This window comes from Mesocricetus auratus, unplaced genomic scaffold (assembly GCF_017639785.1).
Source record: "Mesocricetus auratus isolate SY011 unplaced genomic scaffold, BCM_Maur_2.0 Super-Scaffold_100009, whole genome shotgun sequence".
Classification (NCBI taxonomy): domain Eukaryota; kingdom Metazoa; phylum Chordata; class Mammalia; order Rodentia; family Cricetidae; genus Mesocricetus; species Mesocricetus auratus.
Genome location: NW_024429193.1, coordinates 73,144,251 through 73,168,719, shown reverse-complemented (window position 1 = coordinate 73,168,719; position 24,469 = coordinate 73,144,251). Strand labels below are relative to the sequence as shown.

The 24,469-nt window shown below is 40.5% G+C and overlaps 1 protein-coding gene across 2 annotated transcripts in view; it reads right to left on the bottom strand.

The window, feature by feature from the left end:
- Gucy1b1 (guanylate cyclase 1 soluble subunit beta 1) overlaps nt 1-24,094 on the bottom strand; it is a 44,511-nt gene extending 20,417 nt beyond the window's left edge. The window contains exons 1-4 of one of the 2 annotated variants that reach the window (XM_005076157.4): nt 23,937-24,094; nt 23,375-23,448; nt 10,113-10,213; nt 7,321-7,439 (exon numbers count right to left, since the gene is read on the bottom strand). In XM_005076157.4, the coding sequence (XP_005076214.1) occupies nt 7,321-7,439; nt 10,113-10,213; nt 23,375-23,448; nt 23,937-23,939 (297 nt within the window). In that variant the 5' untranslated portion in view covers nt 23,940-24,094. The remainder of the gene's footprint in view (nt 1-7,320; nt 7,440-10,112; nt 10,214-23,374; nt 23,449-23,936) is intronic. The other variant, XM_040752605.1, reaches the window with a different exon arrangement.
- Nucleotides 24,095-24,469: the final 375 nt, after the last annotated feature.

The following is a 24,469-nucleotide window of genomic DNA, read 5'->3' as shown; positions in this document are numbered from 1 at the left end:
CATGCAGAAACTCACCCTCACACATAAAGATTAGAAGAAATAAATCACAGAAAAGAAAAAAGAAAAGAAATGGAAAGTTCTATTTGAAAAGAAAATATTGCAGAGCCATTAAAATTATTTAAACAGAAATCACTGAAATTGTATTTACCACATCACCTTCTCAAAAGAAATATCTTAGCTAGAGATGAAAAAGAAATAAAATGCACTTATGTGAATTCACATATTCACATATTCCTGTGCTTTAAAACTTATGTTAAAAAACAGAATTCTTCTGAATAATACCAAATTTAACAACTGATCTATGTTTAGTAAAAATATGCAACCAGTTACTCAAAGAAGAATCTTCCAATTTTAACATTTTTATCTCCCTTCACTTTTGTTCTTTTTCTGTTTTAAATAAATGTAAGTCATGTTTTAATTGTAAGTTGTCGACTTTAGACATTAGATGTTTCTTTTGAAATTCAAAAGTTAAAATCAAGTGACTAGTGCATTTTTCTCCAAAATATAAATAATTTAGGGAAGTATTAGGGTTTTACAGCTGTTTAGGAAAATCCCAGTATTTCCCAAAATAGCCCCTTGCACAAACATTTGAGAACTTGAAATTGGATATGCTGTGAGAGCCAGGTTGCTGCTGGTGGGCTGTGTTTTTTATGAGCCCAAATCAGAGCCAAGCAGAGCTGAGGAGAGTGAGTGACTGTAAGTGCCACAAACCCAGCTGGGAAAGCCAAGTCTCCAGCCAAGAATGAAAGATAATTTAAATTTTTAAACGAGGTCCTTCTGGGATATTGAAATAAGCTCAGAAATACAAATCTTAATGGGTCTGTAAAACAGCATTTTTCCTGTGTGTTTTTCAAGTCAACCTGGCAGCTTTTAAAGCTGACTTTGTCAATAAAATTGTTAGGCCTGTAAAGAGCAGACAAGGTAATTATGCAGCATTATTAGAAATGAATGGATAGTCCCTCATTGGCCTCATTTGGGTCCCACTGCCAAAGGCCCCCCATTAGCTCCCCAAGGACTTACTCAAAGTTCTTGACTCACTGCCCAAGCACACACATGCACATACAAAAAAAAACTACAAAATAGAGAGCCCTGTTGCAATTTTCCTTGTGGTATAGCAAGCCACACCAACATCTATTTTTTAAATACTAATTTGTTGTTATCCTTGATGGTTTCCTGTGCTGTCTGGCTGAGTGTCTAAACTATTGGACTGGAGTCATCAGCACATTGATAAGATGATTTTCTGCACTAAACCCTAGAAATGGTAGTGGCAAGGGCAGGTCTCTGCAAGGGAATTCCCTGCAAGGTAATCAGGTAGGTTTTTGTTCTGACTGTTTCTACCCAGTCGGTGTGACTCTCAATCATCTCATGTTAGGTATCTGTACCCATAGAGGTAACATCTTATAGTGAATTTTTCCTGGGACACCTAAAAGACAACATAAAGATATCTTATGCTATGGCCTAGGACGTTTCAAATTGTCACCATTGCCATAAATCTGTTGGTCAAATGATTACAAAAGCCAACCCCTATTCAAAGGAAGAAGAATTGCATCTCCTGATGGAAGCCAGGCATAGGAGAGACAGGAGACACTGTTGCAGTGATCTCTGGAAAATGTGTTCTGTCATAATGCAGAGTGGCCTGCAGTGGAAACACCACTGGCTGGACATTCCTTACAAGCATGCATACGCAGCAATGCTCCCCTTGGTTCACAGGGGCTTCCCAGAGAGGTTTATTTATGCCTAGTGTAAGAATATAAAAGTAGAACAAAGCTAAAAGGGCTTGCTAAAATACAGCTTTGTCCTTCCAACAACATTTCCAGTTCAATGCATAGGAAATCTAACAATCACAATAAGAAATGGCTTTAATTCTTCACCTTATTGTTTATGTTTTTAATCACAAAATCAACTAAAGAATTAATTCCAAAAATGACTCTTAGCAACAGCTCCAAAGTCACTGTAATTTAAATTTTAAACACTGAACGTAGAAACACGAGGTCAGAAGTCTTGTGAAAGAAGCAAAAACTCTCTCATGAGAAGGCAAGTACCTTCAACCATTTAAACCAAATAATCAAAGGAAATGGCAAAATTTTCTAGAACTAAGTTACAGACACCATCTTAACTGTGTGACCTAGAACATACCAATTCTACAAAGGAACAAAGGTATTACCCCGATGAACAAGACAATTTTTAAAAAATTACTAATACTCCAGAATCAGGCTGATGAAACAGCTCAGTGTATAAAAACACTTAACCACCAAGGCTGATGACACAGGTTTGGTTCTCCTGAGCCCAGAAGGTAGAAGGTGAGAACCAACTCCTTAAACACAACTCATGACAGCTACACATGTGCCTTTGCATGTACCACATGTAGGTGAACTCACACACTAAATAAATGTGTGAAACTATTCAAAAAAGCTACTCTAGAATTAACTAATACCTACAGTACTGAAGATTACCTAATACATACAGTTTTTGATATTCAGAAATATTTAAAAACAATTTCAAGTTACAAATGTGTGTGCTCATGAGTCTGTGTGTTTGCATGAATGCACGTGTATGTGTATGTGTGTGTGTGTGTGTGTGTGTGTGTGTGTGTGTGTGTGTGTGACCTAGTAAGCCATTCTTGCTAATATGTCCAAAGAGAGTGAGGGAAAGAAGATTTCCAAGTTCTCTTTGGTGGGATGCAAGTGAAAGATGTGCCCAGTCAAAACCTGAGCTAATAGTTTCCTAAGCTATGACTTCAGTAGAATATTATTGTCCTCTGAAGTATTTAAGTGGCAATATCAAAGTTGATATTTAAAAACACAATTTAATGGGCAGACATAACAAATGTATCTAAATGTTCAGATACAGTATTGTGGTCTGAAAATTAAATAATATACATTAATTTACCTTGTCTACCTGAAATAAAATTTGCCCAATGTTTCTTCTTTGATGTATCAATTTAGGCTTATCTCTATCAACTGCAATTCAACAGAAAAAAAAAACACGGAAAAATGACAATTATGTAAGGCTGACTGACCAGTTAGAGCTTCTGTTGTTGTAGAATTGGGATGTGGCTGATCTGGGGCCAAATTACCTTGGGTTGCCATAGGTCTTTTAATAGCCTTTTTAAAAAAATTATGATCTACTATCTTTGTTTAAAACCTTCAGGTAAAACCTCTGAAAAGCATTCTTAGCCTACCACTGATCTCTGCCAGTTCAAGGGTTAAGCATGTCATCAGTATAGTTTCCCTCACTCTGCTCTAATCCATGTCTTAATGTATAATTTTCTTTTGGTCTGTGTTTATAAAAGTTCATATAGTCTGCACCATGGTGGAGCATGTAATCATATCTGGCAACCTGAATCTGTGTTCCTGGGTCATGGTCACCCACATTTGCCTCAGAATAATCTCTCCTAACTCCTTTAAGATGGGAGCTATATTTTTCTTGAAGATCTCTGGAGGTTGCACAGCCTCACCTCAAATGGGTGGTCCCTGATGGAATCATGACTGGCTGAGTCCCCACTGGATCTTATTCCATGTTTTTCTCCTTGCAGAGAATATTCTTTTGTCCTTAAACCATTGATTCATCCCTCCCAGATTTTGACTTCAGAAGGCATCCACTGAGCTACTCCGCAGGGTCTCTGGCCTCCTGTGGTTTACATTCCAGTGGGAGAAACAGGAAATGGCAGTGCAGTCAGTGCCAGGACTGAGGCTGGGGACAGTGTGCTTTGGAAGCGTGAGAAAAGCCAGCGACCCCATTGCAAGTAGGGCAGAGTTTGGAGAGGAGTGGAGTCTTCCTGGAAGCAGCAGTGTGACCTGGAGGATGGGTGGCTTTACTGTGTGAATAGGAGCCAAAGCCATGTTCTGGGCAGAGGGAAGAGCATACACATGACCTCAGAGGACGGAGCGAACATGGTCAATGAAAGAGTTTGCAGGGTTCAAGGCTGAATGTATGTACTAGGAGAGACAGACAGGAGATAAAGAGGACTGAGGGAGAAGTGATTTCCATTGTCTTAAACCTGATAGGCTCGACACTTCCAGGGAGCCATAGAGACTCACTCAAGGACTCAAAAGAACAAAAAGATGTGATGAGTGTGTTCGCATTTTAGAGAAATCTTCAGAGTTAAAGAGAAGACACTGGAGAAGTCAGCAAGACTATCCAGTCTCTAAATACAAGAAGACCCTTCCTGGAAAGTTTGAGAAAAATGTCAAAAAGACAGTTTATTATTGATTAAAATTGGGGAATGAAAAAAAAAGTCTTTGAACTGTCTTCATGATTAAGTCAAGTTCATCTCGTTTTTCTGAGTTGGGAAAGCATGTACAGAAAATTGTTTTATCAATATATGCTGTAAAAGAATTTTTACATGTAAGCTAGAATCTTAAAACAATGTGTGGAAAACAGCTGCTTTACTTTACAATGACAGATATAAGAAAAGATCTGCTGAGTACTATGGGTTAGCTTAAACCATAACAAAACCACCTACTCTCAAGTAAAAAGTATTGTCTTAGCATAGCAAATATGTCACGATAATAGACAATTTCAAAACTAGTAAGACAAAAAAAACATTTTTTCAAATGTAGGAAGTAAAGAAAATTTTACAGTATCCATAAATATGTAATTTCATTTTCCACAGTTTTACTTACTTGGAACGCAAAATAAATCCATATTTAATTTAAAGATGCCAATAAATTTTAATATTGAATTGCAAATGAGCCATTTTCTATTCTTTTGCATGATCTTTGAAACTGGGTGACTTACTTCTTAGCTCATTTCCAATGTGGAAGTCCATACTTGGTGCTATGGTAAAGGTCATAGCTGTGGAGCCCACAGGCTAACAAGTGAACCTAACACCTCTGTTTTCTAAATGAGGATACTGACAGCCTAAATCACTAGCTTGCTACTGATACACGAGCTCTGTCTTCAGCCTCAGTCGGAGAATCTTTTTGTCATGAATAGTAGTGAAACTTGTGGCTTTGAAAGTGTAATGTGTGAGTCATTTTGCTCAGTCCTTCTGTGACAACCATACGACTGCTTTCACAGCTCAAAGAGCATCACGGGAGAGGGACCATAAAGGCCACAGGATGGGGAGGATGGCCATGAAACATGCCTTCTAAGCATGTAACCTCCAATAAACTCACTAATTCAGAGAAGCTGTGGTTGCCTTTTCCAGACTGAACTTGTCAGAATGGATTCTAGAGGGAACCATGGGGCCATGGCTCTCACAGGAGAGTTATAGGCTACTTGTACTCGAGGCTGCTAAGAGAGAGGGCAAAACTGTCTTTAGCGATGTAAACACTAGCTCATATCCTACCCACAGGGGCAGTCCCGGTTAAACCCAGTGGGACATAAAACAAAACAGAAAGATATGGCAATGGGATGAAGACCTGTTACAAAGAGTGGAGCGCTGATGGAGACAGACGGAGTATGAAGGGAGGGGGTAGTGAGTGTGAACAGGGTGTACCACGTAATGCACAATAATTAATCTTTATCAGTGTTGCGGAATCATCCAGCTAGGGCGTGTACAGCTGGACGAGGCAGCTTGAGGGTACAGAGAAACACAGCCACAGTGAGGCATGACCCTTATTACTCTGCCATGACACATTTAGGAGATGATCAAGATGAGTACAGGTGGGATGAAGAAATTAGTAAGCCTACTTAAATATGCGGGCTGCTGAATGGATGTGGTCATTCAGAGTGTCGCTAAAGTGAATCATTCAGAAAGGTAAAACCTTACTGGGGGAGGGAAGTGTGAACAGATGGCTTAGTAGTTGTGTGCATCTACTGCTCTGTCATAAGACCAGAGTTCAGATCCCAGTATCCACACGTGCGCTTTACAAATTCCTGTAACTCCAGCTCCAAGGAATCATATGCCCTCTTCTGGCCTCCATGGGTGTCTGCTGGGTGTCTGCACGCGCATGCGCGCGCACACACACACACAGACACACACATACACACATACAGACAGCACATATTTTTAAGCTTCTCTGGTAAGGTGACAGTGAGCAACAAAAATAATTTTTTAAATAGACTTTTTATTCAAAAATGGAAAATCCCTCCAACACTTTGAAGTATCAAACTCCAATCCATTTGAAATAATCAATTTAAAAGCCATCAGGTTGCCTTTAATTTTAGCAGCTATTTCATTTGGAAGGGACAGCTTTCTTTGGACAGCAGGACTTTAGTAAGTCCGCAGCTGGAGGCTGTAAACCAGCGTTCATCTTGATTTAATGCTTCTTTAAGTTTATAAGAAAAATGTCCCTGTGTAAACAGCAGACATTTTGATTAAACACAAAAGTTCTTATTTTGGCTGTTAAATCAATAATGCAGCTGGCCTTGGAGTAGTTTACATTCTCTCAAAACTGGGCTTCAGTTCAGCTGGTACTGCGCTGACATCATTTTCCAGCAAGGTCTAGCCACTCTCAGCAGTCAGGTTAGAAACACTCTTTGCAAACAAGGTCCATGATGCAGAGCACTCACACATTCATCCAGAGGGTCTCACAAATGCTGGAGCTCAAAATAGCACAGGCGATCCAGAAATAGTGTCTCAGCAGATGGGGAATTTACTAGTACAGTAGTTGTTCAACGCTATAAGATAAAGGCCTTGGGTAGTGGTATTTGTTACCTGAAACAGGCTTTGGGTTTCTTTTTATCCGTGTGTATGTGTGTGTGTGTGTGTGTGTGTGTGTGTGTGAGAGAGAGAGAGAGAGAGAGAGAGAGAGAGACAGAGAGAGAGAGGGAGGGAGGGATGGTGGGAGGGAGGGAGAGAGAGAGAGAGAGAGAGAGAGAGAGAGAGAGAGAGAGAGAGAGAGAGAGAGAGAGATGGATCAACTAATATGTAACTCTAAGGCAAAGAATTAGTTTTCCTAAGTAGGATACCTAACACAACACTCTTCTAACACCCCATCACCCCTCCCCCTTTCTCCTAGTAAGGATGCCAGGCAGGACTTCCTGAATACTGTTGCACTGTTTAATGAGGCCTTATATTTAAGAGTATATTACAAAGAATAAAACTATGTTATATATAGAAAGCAGAAGACCACACCATCAATATCTGTAATTCTTACTTAAAGGCGATTGAACAGATAATAATGGACTTTAAGAGGATACTAATTGATGGCTTGCATATTTAGAGTTAACAAGTAGCAACTATGAAACTACACAATGGGAAATGCTGGAATACATGCAGGGTCATCAAATAATTAGATTTTATGTGAGAATGGTCACTTGCTCTTCAGGAGCAAGACAATCCTGTCCAGTTGGCTAAATAGAAGTATAGGAGGGCTCATATTTAAGAACTGACACTGAGAGTCTTCTCTCTCAGGATGCCAAACTTCTCACCTGCAAAAACTCCCTGACATTAGATCCCAGGACACGCAAGATGGTGTCATAGCCAGACTCTTGGCAAAAGACGAAAAACATCTTCCCAAACATCTGCAGGATTTCACCAGCATTGAGGTCTGTTTTGTAGGGTAAAGAGGAAAAGAACAGGCAGAAAAGTGTCAATGAGAAGAATAAACACAAGGCTATATGAAAAGGATTTAAAATACCCACAATTTTTGTACAGTATGAACATAGATACAATATGAACATAGGTACATTATGAACGTAGACTAAGAATCTCAGACCAGCATGCTACAATAAAACTGGAGAAGACTATGTGCTAACATGTTAATAGTATAATTCACACTATTACTAGCATGGCAACCATTTTCTCAATTTCCATAGCAACATGCTTAAGTTTAATAGTTTATAAGTATATATTTAATGTAATGTTCCTTTTGAAAAACAGTTTAATCAAGGCAAAGACACAGGGTCAGCAAAATGGCTCCATGGGTAAAGGTGCTTTCTACGAAGCTCAGTAACCAGAGTTTGATGGTCAAATCCTACATGGTAGAAGGAAAAGACTCCAGGAATTTCTCTGACCTCCACACATGTGCTGTGGAACATAAGCATTTGTATACCGCACACACACACACACATTTTATATAAATATGATACTTTGTTGCAAAATAACTTTTCTTTAGATAAACATAAGCATTTAACTAACTTTTGCCATAGTATATATTCTAATATCCTGCTTTTCTCTTGATAGGTTGACATTAATATTTCCTAAACTTTGTGTTTACTTTTTCTGTGTGGATTTTGGCTGACATCTTATTCGACATAGGCGTGTAATAATTTATTCAACAACTCTCCCCTTATTGAAAATACAGAGCTTTCGTGTTTGATTATATAAATAGGTCTAAGAAAACCACTTAGACGTAAATCTTAGTAAGAAGCAGATCTCATGTGTCTTCAGTGAAAATTCCCTAACAATGTGAGGAGGCTGGATGGATGGAGCCTTTGGCCAAGTGCCTATCTCACAAATATGATAACATGTGTTTGGACCCCAGCCCTCGTATAACAGCCAGGCACAGTGGTGCAAGTCTGTAACTCCGGTGCTGGTGGATTGGAGGCAGGGGGATCACTGGAGCTTGCTTGCCAATGAATCATCGAGGCAAATCATGTGCTTCAAGTTCAGTGAGAGACCCTATCTCAGAAAATAAGGTGACAAGACTGCCCAGCATGCAGAGTTGTGGAGCCTAATACAAACTAATGTGTCCACAACATGCCTACTCTAGCTAAGTCTCAGGGATCATTTCAGAAGAGGAACCAGAGAGACTGTCAGATCCAGAAGAATAGGGAGTTTGTTGTGAGATTCTGTCTCCTAAATTGGTCAGACATTATACACATGAAGTCTTACCATCATGGCTGCCAAAACAGGAGCTGAACAAGGATGACACTAACAGACATGTTAATGAGAATGGGCATAGGAAGCTCAGGCAGCTTCACCCACATAGGAAGAACTACAGGCAACTAAGGAATGCTGAGAGCAGAAGAGACAGTCTTTTCCAAGGAAAAGCACACAAATTGGTTATTTAATGGCAAATGGTAAGCCCTGAAAGCATATACATGAAAGAAGCAATATAAGGTCTGGGCAGGTGGTATTTAGGAGAGCACACAAGCATATGTGTTTTTGCATATATGTGTGTGACATAATAAACAAAAGAGGTCATTGATTTGAAAGAGTGGGAGGTATACATGGGAGGGTTTACAGGGAGGAGAGGAATAGGGAAATGATATAATTACATCATAATCTAAAAACTTTTAAAAATATATTTTTAAAAAAGTGAGAATGATTGACAAAAACACCTGACTGATTTCTGGCCTCAATGCACACATATGTACACATATGTGCATGCATACACACACACTCACATGTGATTCTGTACATGCACATACACACAAACGGATATACTTTACACACACAAAATTAATTTAAGAATATATTAACAGAGTTTGAACATATTTCAATTGACTTGGATTATATAAAATCAGTTCCTAAAGTTGTCTTAATTTATCATTAAATTGAAAATGTCTTGTTTCCTCTTTAGCTCTACTCTTGATCCGAACAGATATTTCAGTTTTACAAACTTAAAAATAAGTATTTTAGAAGTTTACCCCATATTTTCTTCTACAATGACTATTGTTTCTTTTTATTGACAACCTAGAAGTTTTGTTTCTAAGTCATAAATGCTGCCCAATAGAGCTGAGTTTAGTGGTTTCCTGTATAGATTACAGACCAGATGCACCTGAGGCCCCTGGAAGATTAATGTTCAGAATAACTTTGCTCCATGAAACCTGTTTGAATTACAGTTTTTTCAGCCATGGGTCTTATCCATGAATATTGTTTTCCAACGAATTTCCTCTCCCTTTTTTTCAGTGCTTCACCTAGCTTATTATTATAGCACACATTTGAGAATAATGTCTTCTACAGTCTACATTTGAATGCTCACTCTATGGTTGGCGCTGTAACCAAAGTTTTTACTGGTGAAATATTAGCAGTTGTATTTTCTTCATACAAGGCCTTGCATGGGAAGGAGAGATTTCCACTTTTCCCTTTCTACTCAATAAACAGCTTATACTGGAAAGACAGGCTCCTGCATAGCCCCAACCTAGCATCATACGATTGCCCCATCACCGTTGATCAGAGAACAACTTGTATAGTCCTACACTGTGGTCCTGAAGCACATACTCCTTTGTGAACTGTGTGTGGTTAATCCAGAGAAGGAAGAATTCGTTGAACCTACTGAGGACTTTGCTTGCCGCAGCCACCAGGTCATATGTTTTGGAATCATCATATATTATTCTGACAAGGAACTGGCCTTCTTCATCCAGCTGTGCCTCTTTTCTGAAAGAAAATGAAAGTGTGACAGAGAGCAAAGTTAAAATAAGAGATCTGTCAAATCATAATGAGTGTGTGAATAATGCATCTATTTCTGGAACATGACTTGAGGAGGCAAAATTACTTAAATTGACACTGTGTACCTAAAAACCTAGTGATTTAGGAGAAATTGCCACATGCTTCTATCCAAATCAAAAGGATACATTTGACTATATTTTAGTACTCTCATGCATAATGCAATGCCCAACACTAAATATAATCAAGAATTATGTCTGGATTGGGAGAAATTCAGTAAATATTTATTTATTCCTTACAGATGTGTGTACTGGGAACTTGGGATACAGACTGGAACTCAATTATTTTGGGACAAATACATTCTAGGAGGACAGACATGTTTCAGTGAAAAGTCAGTGAGTAGATCGGGAAGCAGCAGGGTGTGGGGGCAATGACTTCAATCTAGGTGACTGTTCGGGTAAAGAAATCACGGTCTGCTGAGACTGGACCAAGGAAGGACAAAGCCTCAGGGGTGACAAGGAGGATTCTGGCCTGAGAAACTGTCATCAGTAACTGGTTTTAAACACATTATGCCTGAGATGCTGAGTGAACTGGTCAAATATTCTAATATATCTTTCAAATATTATTAAACACAGTAGCTCAAATTATACACAGTTAGTACAAGGAAATCTAGGTTATCATTTTTTAACAGTCATCAGGATTCTATAAATACATTTATTTTGATAGGATTTGGATTGCGTCTCTCAAATAAGTGTCCAAGCAGAGGAGGAAGTCATCCTTCAAACAGTGCTGGGTGGACTAGTTCCCAGTCGACTGTCTCCATGTGAAATTCACACAGTGTGGAGAGCCATCTCTGACTTAATCCACCTCAGTTGAACCCCTCTACCCCGACAGCTGCAGTGACACCTTCAAGGCCACCCATGGGCACTCCTCACCCAGAAGCTTCCAGTCCCTACCGCTGCTCACTCTGTTTATTCAAGGGAAATCTCTACTTTTGTGCCATGTCTTCTGCATGACTTAGCATGGAAATAGTCCTAAAGACATCCTATGTTCATCAGAGCATATGACTTACTGTTTTGCCGCAATTGTGCGTAGCTGAGATGCTGTTTACCTAATATTCACAAGGCCCTCAATCCCATTTCCAGCACCAAGAAAAGCATGATTTCTGAGCTCAGAATTTGTTAGCCGAATGAAGTTAGGCAAATCACATATACAGCATGAACATTAAAACCTTGCTTTTCTAAAATGTGAAGAAGAATGTAGCTCGCCTCCCATAACTACACTGACACAAAGTCATGCAAGCTTGTGTTCTGAACTATTAAAGCTGTACATATTAAGATAGAGCTTCATATATTTGCATTCTCAATTATTGATGTATATGCCAAGTGTGGCCTTATAACAAGTGAAAGGAACATAGTCCTCCAGAGTGATTATGTCTTTCTTCTTAATAGCATGCATTGGGACAATAGGGAAAAGTTCTGAACATGTAATGTACAGATGTGTACCCTTTGATAATGCAGAGGTTTGGGTTAGCTGTTCTTGTTGCTGAGTGTAAGAAAAAAAAACTAAAAATGAGATAACGCAGGAAAGAAAAAAACCTAAAAATAAAATAACAAGCTCCCCTCAGTCTGAAATAACTGCTGTCAATACTATATCAAGTTTTTTTGCACTTGAATATATAATGCTTTTTACTGATCCAAATCTAAATGTCTTATTTGATGACTATGTTTTCATTTCAACAAATAATCTTGGATACCATGACTGCATAAATTTGCATTATTTAAATACACTGACATCTTGGAAGTGAGGTAGAGCGCTTTTATTTGCTTCCTCGAGTATAAATGATAATATTATGATGAATATTCTTGTAGCTAATTATATTTCTGTATAGAAACAGAATAGATTCCTAGGAATGGAGTTGCTAGCTTGAAGGGCATGACTCTGTTAATTTTGTTATTTTCCCATTAAATTTTTTTATTGTGAACCATCACTAATGTCCACATGGGAACTTAGAAACATCTGACTTAAAATATGCATAGATTTAAATCAAGTCTATAATGAGATGTATGCTAATTGACCACAGTCACCATGTTCTGTTCTTCCAAATTAATTAAATTGAGTCATGTATTTTTTTAAAATAAGCTAGTTTATAACACCCACCCAGCCATAGTAACCCTTAAATGAGTGAGAAGAGTACACACTCCCTATACATAACACTAACAAGCAGCTTTTCCCAAAGAAATCCATTAGCAAGGGCCAACCACCAACTATCCGTACACCCCCTCTATTTATTGAAATAAGTTCCTTTATCTTCTAAGCATTCCTTACTAAAATGATCCTAGATCAGGCTCCCTGGAGGGAACTAAAGTCAAAGTTAGCAGCAATACAGACCAGAAAGTGTCCTCTTGTGGAAATGTCATGCTGAATTCCACTGAATTATTCAGACACTTAGGCCTTTCTATTTGCACTATCTCAGAAGCCTTGGGGAATACCCGGTTGCTTGATTTCTTTTTTATTCACTGTCCCCAGAAATTGTTTTCCACACATATTCAATGCCTCTTATGTTCTAGGCTCTTTTTCAAAGAATTTTTTGGTGTGTCAACAAAGAAAACTACCAAAGATACCAACTGTCATTGACCCACATTGTAGCTGGAAAAAAGAGGTAATATATAAAAATATCAAATTCTATACTGTCATAGCATGACAAGTGTTTCAAGACAAAAAGACAAGGTAGACAGAATAAGAGTGGGGAAGAATCACTGGGTCTTGTGGTAGGCTTATTCCCGTTCTCCTGAGGAATCTCCATACTGATTTCCAAAGTGGCTGTACGAGTTGGCACCTCCACCAGCAGTGGAGGAGTGTTCCCCTTTCTCCACATTCTCTCCAACATAAACTGTCATTGGAGTTTTGGATTTTAGCCATTCTGACAGGAGTGAGATGGTATCTCAGAGTTGTTTTGATTTGCATTTCCCTAATGGCTAAGGTAGTTGAGCACTTTCTCAACTGTCTCTATTGAGAATTCTCTATTCAGTTCTGTACCCAACTTTTTAATTGGATCCTTTGGTGTTTTGGAGATTTCCTTCTTGATTTCTTTGTAAATTTGGAGATCAGCCCTCTTTCAGATATGGGGTTTGTGAATATCTTTTCCCATTCTGTGGGCTGCTTTTCTGTCTTGTTGACTGTGTCCTTTGCCTTACAGAAGCTTCTCATTTTCAGGAGGTCCCATTTGTTAAGTGTCGATCTCAGTGTCTGTGCTACTGGTGTTAACTTCAGTAAGTGGTCTCTTGTACCAAATCATTCAAGGGTACCTCCCACTTTCTCTTCTAAGAGATTAGGCATAACCCCAAAAGATGTACATTCATACAACAAGGATGTCTGTTTCACTATGTTCATAGCAGCATTATTTGTAATAGTCAGAATCTGGAAGCAACCTAGATGCCCCTCAACTGAAGAGTGGATAGAGAAAATGTGGTACATTTACACAATGGAGTACTGTTCAGCAGAAAAAAAAACAATGGAATCCTGAAATTTGCAGGCAAATGCAAATTGCACTAGAAGAAACCATCCTGAGTGAGGTAACCCAGTCACAAAAAGACAAACATGGTATGTACTTACACATATATGGGTTTTAGACATGGCTCAGGGGAGTCCAGCCTACAATCCCACCATCAGAGAGTCTTGGAATCAGGTAGGAACCTAAGAAAGATATGCATGGTGCCCCAGATAAAGGGAGTGAGGCAAGATCTCCTGAGCAGACTGGGAGCATGGGGGAAGAGGAGCGGGGTAGAGGAGGAGGAGAGAGGAGGACATGGGAGAGCAGGAAGATTAAGTCAGGGGAAGAATAGAGGAGAACAAGATGAGAGGTACCATAATGGAGTCATTATAGTTTTGGGAAGACACCTGACACTAATGAGATTCCCAGAGATCTACAAGGATGACACCAACTGGCAAACTAAGCAATAGTGGAGAGATCACCTTAAATGCCCATCCCTGATAATGAGTTTGATCACTTTCTTATATGCCATCCTAGAAATTTCATCCAGTGACTGATGGTAACAGAGGCAGACACCCACAGCTAAACATTGAACTGAACACCTGGAACCCAGGGACAGAGAGGGAGGAATGATGAGCAAAGGGGTCAAGACCAGGTTGGTGAAACCCACTGAAACAGCTGACCTGAACATGGGGGAGCTCTTATACCCCCGTCTGATGGCTGGGAGACCAGCATGGGACTGATTTAGACCCCCTGAATGTGGGTGTCAACCAGGAGGCCTGGACAAGCTGTGGGGCATTGGACAGTGGATTGGTGTTTGTCCCAGGCATACAGATGGACTTTGGGTGCCCCTCCCACAGTGAGAGATGCTCTCTCAGCCTGATCTCTTGGGAAAGGACCTGAGCCCTGCCCTGGACTAAATGGCAGACTCTGTGGATCCCCCACAGACTGCCTCACCCTCCCTGGGGAATGGAGGAAATCTGCAGGGGAGAAGCAAGTGGAGCAACAGCTCAGAAGTCCTAATCAGCATAAAGTAAAACAAGTGGACACTTGGCTGATTTGCTGGTAAGATGTATGAATTCTAACAGCCAAAAGCAAGCTCTGCTTCTTATGCCACTTAAAACAGTGGTTAAATTCTCTGATGGTGTTAATATTGTATAGAATCATATTCTGTGTTCACTAACTCAGTAACCAGTAATGCATTACAGATAGGTGACATTTTCCCTACAGCAATTCATTTCCTCATTTTCACTGCCTGATAGTATTTGGAATGTAAACCCATCTTCCTATCTATTAATTACTTGCAAAAAGTAGGGGGTGGGTAGTTATATCAGAGTAATGTTTTGTGGATTGACTGAAATAATACCCTTATAAAAGTGTGTACTCCCATTTTTAAACAGGGGAGTCAATTAATCGTATCTACTTCCTCATAAATTTCTATACTGTGTCATGAAAAAACATCAAGGTATTCGGTATAACTGCACAAGTCCACAGTTTGAGTTTAATGTTAAGGGTATTTTGTATGACTTAAAGAAAAAATAATCAAGTAAGCAATGTGTTTGAAATGACCATGTCATTTCTGACAACTCTGCTTGGGAGCTATCCCTTGATTTCACGTGTGAACATAGAAAGACTGACTTTGCTTGCTACCCTGATTTCCAGCTAATGTGCTGTGTACTCAGCCCCAGAAAGTATACTCCAGGGACAGTCTGTGCCAACCGATAAAGAAGCTTCCCATGGAGGTATGGAAAGGGTTGTTTTGAAATGGGACAGTCTGAGGTCTTGAGGAATCACACCACAAAACAAAGGTCAGCTCCCAACCAGCAGATTTCCACACTTATCAGACAGTCGTTTTCACCCAGCCTCCCCGGGAGCTACTGATCCTGAAGCATTACTGGTGCACACAGATTTGGTCTTGATAGTAAATCCCAGGAATGCCCAGGAGAGAGGGAGGGAAGCATATTAAAAACACTGAGCTGTAGCTAGTCATTATGAAAATTAAAATGTTCCATTAGAAGCCACAGATAATAACTGTAGGCAACATTGAAACCGCGTGTGGCTTTTTTTTTTTGTAAGTGCTTGGAAAAAATACTTGCTATATTTTCATTATCTAAGTGCAATGATTTTAATAAGTCTCTGAACCCCCAAAGTGAGAATCCAGTGTGAAGATTTTGCCCAAAGGCAAGACAGTCCCTTTAAATCTAGACTTGGCTTCCATTTTGGACCTGTCCTTGAAGGTTGGCTCCTGTACGTAAACATGTCATTCATCTATGATCTGATGAGTGACAACTGCTTTAAGGAAAACAATGCCTTCACTCTTGGGATATTTTTGTTGTCACCGTGCCCGTCCTGACACAGGAGACCTGTCACAGCAATGGCTGCAGCTCTGAAAGCCACTCACAAATGTCTTAAATGAGTGCTTGCCATGTCCTTATCAAATCAATGGATCCACTTGACCACCAACACTGCCTGGGGAGCACCCGATAGCCCAGCTCCCCTCAAATCAAGCAATCTGCTCAAAATTTAGGAGGATATGACTTTCCCCAACAAATGTGTTGGCTGCTGGTAAATAAAAATACCTTCAAAACATAATAATCAATGTAGCCTCTATATATCCCGAAACATTCCAGGAAAGCAGAAACAAATGAAGAAGACTCTAATACATATATGTAGATGGTTACAGTCTTTGTTAAATCAGTTCTTCCTGGAAATAAGAGTATAGGTTTTTACTGGGAGAAAGCCCATGATGGGATGACTAGCAATCTGTGCCCCAATCACTGCCTGTGAATAGCTATGCATTTGAAGAAGGTTCTTTCGTGTCTCTAACTTATAAAGTGACAGTAAAGACTGAATGGAGTGGATGTGACAATTTTAGTGCCACGTGGAGTGGAAAGCATTAGGATACAGTAGAACCATCAGGCAACTGTCCAATGTAAACGAGATATTGCATTCAAAATAGAATGGCATGCTGCAAATTTGCCTCTCAAACCTAAGTTCATCATGACATGCAGTTCTCTACAATTTATGACTTTGGTTTTGCTCAGCATCTCACAAATTAAGGACCTAGGTATTTCATATATACATATGGGAAATATATACACATATATATGTTCTATTTATATATATTTGATGAATATGTTATACAAATGCTCTTTATTTTCTGCAATTAAAAATGAAAAAAAACTATTCACATGCACATGTATGTATCATATTTATGGAGAAGGAGAGGGAATAGATACAAATGTAAGAATGGAAGGAATGGAGAGAGTGAGCATCCCTAGGTTTTTCCCTGAGAACAGTATGAAGGCTAGATTCTAGAGAGGCAGGTCAAATATTAGAATAATACAAAGCATACTTATCAACTCACCCGTGTACTAGGAAGAGAGCACAATGCTAAACATACAAAACAGTTCCTTCAATAGCATTTGCTGTGGTATAAGAAAGCTGAGGGGTAGACACCTATAGAACAAGGAGGGGGGGGGGATGAAAGGAGCCCTGACTCTAAACCTCAGCATGATTAAGTAACTGAGATCATCAATCCACAGTGTTGGATGCTGAGAGTAAACAGAGTGATGAACACTGACTACCTCCATGACTAGATAACCCATGCTTAGACCTGGCCATCTTGACATAGTTTATAAAGGTAAAAATGTCATGCATTTTTCTACATACAGATGATAATGGCACCATTTCCCTACTACTTATTCTTTAATGCACAAAGAGGCAAAGCAGTGAATGTAAAAGCTGTGAAGCTTCAAGTCTGCACTGTCGCCCAGGGACTGGCCTGGAGAGATTCCTCTTTATAGTGCTCATTTCCTTAAGTGTGCTTTCCTGGGGACATCTGCACAGCATCAACCCTTAACTATCACCTCCCAACATGTTGCAAGGAAACATTTGCCAGGTCCCTGATTCTGAAGGAAAAAAAAAAAAGAGAGAGAGAGCGAATACAAAGGACATCACTCTTGGAAACAGCAGCCATGTTTAGTTAATGTTTGCCATCATCCAGTCTTGACCCAGTGAGAATGAAAGTGTGGGGCTTCTGGTTTCTCCTATAGTCCTCACTGTAATCCGCAAAAACTGTACACCAAGCTAATATGATGCTAGTATATATCTAATGCACAAAGAAAAGGAAGATTGTAAGGAAATTAAGACTCCCCAAGACCAGCTTTGGGGTTTCTGCAGATCATAGAAACTAAACAACCAAAAATCTATGGCATCCCTTATCATACAAGTGCCATGTTATTCCCAAAATGGTCTAGAGTCTAGATGACCCCATTCAGACAGCTCGCCAGCAGCTGTGGAAGGGGCTTCTTCACAGTTAGGCATTTAGTTTCCTAGCATAAAGCAAGCATACACAGTGTGTCTTCCTCTGGCTCTCAGGCTACCTGGAAGAATTTCCTACAGAAAAAGTCTTATTCATAATGTGGAACTAATTTACTTATTTTTTTAGTTTTTAAAGGAATTTGTTGAATTTTTTTCAGCGGTTGCTTTTGAGTAAGAAAATGTGTTGTGTTTGTATTAGGTAACTCCTCTCGGGTAAATACATCTAGAAGCATGAAGCCTGGTATCAGAGGAATGACTCTGAAGTAACTTGTGACTTTTCAGCTTCCTACACGTAATGCCCGACAGTCATTTAATTTCTTCAAACTGCAACTTCATAGTGAAAAAAAAAGATAACAATGACAAACACATTAAGTCATTTTCTATTTCAAATAGATGCTGTAGCACTAGGCTGAAAATATATAGAGGAAACAGCTCTGGAAGGTTTAAGTACCTTTTGAATATAAAGTGCCATTCATATTTAAAAACACTTCGACTGCTTCCTACTTGAACTCAAGTGTAGAAAAGTGTAGAAATTTAACTCATTCCATCATGAATGTGAAAATCCCATAAAGCATGCAAATTTTGATGATGCCCCAGTTTGCTTGCTTTAATTTGTTTTGATAAGATCAGTATTAAGAGCATATGTAAACTTTTGATACAGCAAAATGTATTTGGGGTGTGGGAGTGGCTTGAAGAATTGCATTGTAGATGGAATAGTGAAATAATCATCTTCCTACAGTCTGCAGAGTGCAGAGGACGAGCACAAGCCAGACACAGAACCTGGCAAGAGGGTTGTTTGAGTGGCAGGCAAGGGAAGCTGATAAGGACCAAGAGGAAAGAAAAAAGGCCAAGAGATAATCCAAAACACATTAGAGCAGCCAGTGTATGAATAGGATAAAGGAGAAAGAAAATGAGAAATGAGTTAAGGACTTAAACCAAAGTGAGAGGAAGCGTTGGAATAGCATGCAGACACAATGGGCAATTGTTCCTGGTATTTTGTTTTGGTATAAAGTGCTAGGCAAGCTCCTCACAATTCAGCCACACCCTTAGACCCACCCTACTGTTATTCAAAAGGAGATTCACATCTTTCAGGTGTACTGCCCAAGAAAGAATCTGAAAACCCCACTCTACAGAGTGAAATGGAAAACAATACATACCATTACTTCAGCAGCTATTTTAAGAACCACATTAAGCATGTCTTCAGACAATATTAAATGTACTGCAACAACCAAACAGCTATTAATTTTCCCCTATGTAACTAAGACTTGGAAAGTTCAAGCAGGTTAAGAATCCATGTAACTATTTTATTTTTAATTGCTTGTTTGCGCTCTAATATTTATTCATAATTAGCAAATTCAACTACTACATGAGTTTCAAACTAGAAGCCCAGTGCAAGCTATCCAATAGTCAAGCCATTTCCTTATTTGAGTGACAGACAGGAAAGTTTTTTTTTTTTATGATTAAGACTAAAAATATCCTGTTATCTCTAGACTTTTTCAAGGGAAGAATGACATCATTTGCTTTTCTATCCTCAAGGCCCGAAATGTTAGACTATGTTCATCAATGATAAGCTTAACCTTAAGCAAACGAGAAGAACCAGTGCGTGAAGAAGCATGCAGCAACTTGAGCAAAGCACATGGGAGGTGACTGATAGCACGCTGACGACAGTACCTGTTAGCTAAAACATATTACATAATTATAGAACTTATAACTCTCATACCATCATTTGGATGGAACTGTTTATCTCTAATTTCTCTCAAAATCTGATAATCAATACTCTAGCCTGTTCACCTGTGGGCAAATAAGTACAGTTTTTCTAAAAGGTGTTTTGTGGAGGGGGGTTGTGTTTTGTATCATGTTGGATCCTACCCCTGAGCTACATGCTCACCTCCATCTGTCACTTTTTTTCAGTATATTTTTAATCATCTTAGAATTTCCAGTCTTTTGAAGCAATCTTTAGAATTCATATAATTTCCAGGGTAGGCAGAAACTCTCAGAGCTCACTGATGCGATGCAATTGTCAGGTTAACCAGGACTGATGCCGGTATATTAGAGGCAGATCTATCACACATTTAGAAGATATTTTAATATGCATAAATTCTGACTACATTTTCTAAATGAATGGTGCCTATTTTTTATCATCACTTAGGAACCATGGCGTCTTTAATAGTATCATCTGAAAATTCAAAATAAATTTACAAAGCAAGATCTGAAGCAGACTTGGGAACAGGGCATGTCTCTTACTCTTTTAAGTTACTATGCAGACCAAAAGTGGGTGAGGATATTGGATCCAAAACAGTGAATGTTTCCTGGTTCACAAAGTAACAATGAAGTTTACATGGCTACATTTGGGCAGTTTTTGAGTAGTTAAAAAAGTATATCCACAAGGACCTGTAGCCGTCCTTGGGCATGAACACTAAACTTTTTCTGTTGTCTCTCTAAGAGAAATTTCCTGGGCTTTGGTCTGGGGCAATTTTGTTTTCCTGAAGAGAGAAGGCAAAGTGCTTGTGAAATGGTGATGCTGTTGATAAGATGTGGACACCGAGTTTCCAAGGAGGTATTTTTCTGCTCATAGCCATCTAGAATTTTCTGTCTGGAATCTGTTACTTGGAGTTTTATTTGTCATTAAGTTTTTGGCTTCCTCTCTCATAAAGGATGGATGTCCACTTTCTCCTAAACTAAACAAAATATTACAAAACGCATTATGAATATTCATTTAGACAGATTTTCACAGATCGAAGTAGGTAGAAAATTTTGATTCCTATAGGAGCAAAAGTATAAAAAGTTCTCACATGCATTCAGTTTTCCATACAATTAAAACTGAAAGCATCTTGGAACATGACTTCAGTGAGAGCTCAGGAGTGGAAGGGGATGGAAGAAGGCACCTTCATGGCCACAGCCTTTAGCAGTTACATTTCTCTCACCCTCAGTAAACATGTGCTGATTAGGCAAATGCTCTTCCAGGAAGCATTCAGCAACATCTGGGGAAACCAAGCAGGGTAGCAAGGAACAGCTTTTGTTCCTTAGGTGCAGAGAGCCAAGTCAGACACCCCAGCACATGCACAAAGCTGCTCCCATGACACTACTGAGTGGTGCCTTCCTAAAAAGAGAAAACAAGCAACTGTGTGGCCAACACTGGTTCTATTCCTCTATTACAAGGGCACCATCCTTGGAGTGATTTCAGAGGAAAACCATCCATATGATCTGGTTCATATGTACTTGTAGTGTTTATGTATGAGTGAAATTATTGTTACTTGACCAATTTAAGAATGTTGTTCAAGCATACTTCAAGGGGAGTACACATGTCTGTAGTCCAGGCATGTGAGAGGCAGAGTTGGGAAGACTGTTGCTACAATAAGGTCAGCCTCAACTACTTAGCAATTTGCACTCATTCAAAGCTACATAGCAAGAGCCAGTCGTGTATGTGTGTGTGTGTGTGTGTGTGTGTGTGTGTGTGTGTGTGTACACATTACTTAAAGAAACATGTAACTATTTACAGCCACTTGGAAGTGATGTTCTCCTCAATAGAATTTATGTGTGTTTAGATCATAATCACCATACACAAATATCTTGATAATTACATTTAAAAATAAATGTATTGTTAAATTTTGCTATGCAGTATGAAGTATAAATTTTTGGTCTCTACATTTACTGGTTACCCACATTGATAATTGTCAGATGTGTATTCTAAGTTTTATTAAATTTTCATAGTGATTATTAAATTTGCATAGTGATTATTATTGTACTCCTGGAATCATAAACATAACCATTGTTAAAGTTTATCTGCCATGAACTTTGGGAACTTCACTTATAAGAATGATAGACTAACAATATATGGGGGTATGCATGTTGCCTTCATTCATTCACAAAGAAAGTGGTTTGTATGCATCCTTGTGATTGGCTACACTGTAAGGGCTTGTTCTTGGTGTATGCCCTGGTGTCTGTCTCCACAGAAAATCAAAACGATGAAAGAATGAATAAAGTCGAAAATTACAGTCCCAAATTGACCTTACTTCTTAGAGCTTTATTTGATAGAGTCATAACTGCCCCATCTAGACCTCTTTTTTTTATAGGATGCAAATGTGCCTTTCGAATAACATAAACGTGGACAACGTGAAAGGCTTCTGGACCATCAGTTAAAGTTCATATACAAGAGAGCTAGAGGAAATTGTTGTGTTCTAGGGCTTAAATTATAGACCTGGTCATTTCTATGGAAACAGATAAATATAGTAAAATCACAATCCTATTACTGAATAATAATGCCTGTTGAAATTGGTTGCTAATAAAATTGTGCTGAGAAAAATAGCAAGGACTCATGTGCCATCAGTGAGCACATGAACTTAAATAATAGAGACGGGTTCCGCTCTGCCCTTCTTAGCCCTCGCCACTATTCCTACCCTGTTAGAATGTGGTAATGCCTACCTGTGATTTTTGTGTTGCTAGTTGGTAGCCATGTTCAGCTATACAAGAGTTAAACGCGAGTTTCAACAAGGAAGAGAGGGAAAGATAATTCCGTTAGATTGTAATGCTCCTCTGGGCATGGTGACGCATTCCTCTAATGCCAATACTCGGAGAGGCCTGGAAGATTGGCAGTTCCAGGCCAGCCCACGCTCTACATAGGGAAATCCTGTCTCAAAACTCTAAAGGTCAGTCAGGCAGCTCAGTGGCATCGTGTTAGCCTGTCACACACAAGTCTCTGACTTCAGTCCCCAGTTAAGGCCCCCGCAAGAACCACAAAAGCTTAAGAAGGACGAGGGTCTTAAAATCTCAGATAAGTGTATTTTCTGGTTCCATATTTGAGTACCGGGCTAAAAGCTCTACAGAAACTGGGGTGCCCTGCTAGGGCTCCTAGAAGAACACACAGCAAAACAGGGGTGATTTGGGGGAAGTTACAGGGGAGAGATCCCTTTATTAAATACGTGTTTCACATGAGTTACTGTAGAAATAATTTCTGACTGTACTGTAGCAACCCAAATAATTTAACTATATTATGTGTACCAGGTGTGTAACTCTCAGAGGAGCTCAATTCTTCTGGTCATTTCCTGCCTCTGGCCCCAAGACCTTGCTAAGGCCTCTGCATGGTAGCTGACCAACCCTCAGAACCTGGCCTGGGAGCCACAGGGCTCTGGCAGGGTGTTCCCACGCTCAGGCCGGGTGAGGAGGCCACAGTGACCCCAAGGGGCCACGCCCCGGCCTACCCTCCTCTCCTGGTCCCAGCTCCAGAGCGTGGGAGCGGAGACCGGAGGATGCGCACCACGACCCTGCCGGAGCAGCTAGGGAAGCAGGCGCGGGCGCGGTGCCAACGCGCGGCCCTGGGAGCAGGGCTGTTCACTTACTTGATGTCTTCCCACACCTCGGGACCGTAATTGCGGATCACCAGCAGCTCCAGAGCATGGTTCACGAATCCGTACTATAGGGCAGGAGAGACTGCGCTCAGGGACCCGCGCCTTTCCACCGTGTCGCCCACCCCTCTCCGCTGGTCTGTCCATCGCCCTCTGGCTGCGCTTTCGGGGTACCCTACCCTAAAAGGGGGATGATCCGCCGGATCATCGGATTCTCGGCTCCACCGCTCCCCTCCCCCATCTTCTTACCCTTGCTCACCTGTCACCATGGTACAACAGGGACAGCGAAAGGACTTGAGCCCGGAGCCTCCCACCTGACCCTCCCGCAGAACCGAGAATCGCCCAAAGTCGGAGACTATGGTTGGGCGGTGGGGACTCATTCGGGACCCAAAGACTAGCGCTCCAGCAGGTCATTTGTCCCCACCTCCCACCGCAGGCGCTGTTCCCTGCACTCTTCCGCTCCATGCCCCCTGGGCTTGCTCCTGCAGAGCAGTCCTCTCTCTCTCGAGTCAGTTAAAGTCCACCCAGCGTAGGTGACCGTCTTGACAGCACTCACCATGGTGTCTGCGCCTACAGCCCGGGAAGCAGCCTCGGTGCAAGGGTATCGCGGAAGAGACCCAGACAGCGACTACAGCGGCGACAGTGCACCCAGACCAGCAGAGAGCTGTAGCTAGAGCATCAGCCTGGGCCAGCCCTGATTGCCACCTCTTCACAGCCAATGACGAGTAGAACCACAGGAGGCCGGTCACTGCTTCTTCCCATATCTTAACCAATCAGAGACAGCGGAGGGAATTCAGATGGGCTCAGAGCTACTGGGCTCCAGCCTTTTCCCGCCCTCGTCTGGTGACAAGTCCTTCATTTGAGACCTTAAGGAAGGTGGAGCAGAGACAGCTGCCCTCCTCCCAGGAGTGGATGGGGGCCTCGTGATCCAAGTACACGTGTTCTAATCCAGAAGTCTGCTCTCTAGCTTGTGTGTGTGTGTGTGTGTGTGTGTGTGTGTGTGTGTGTGTGTGTGTGTGTGTCCGGTGGTGATCGATTGTAGTTAAGCAGATAAACGTTTCCTCTGTGGCTTTCCCTCGCAGCAGCTGT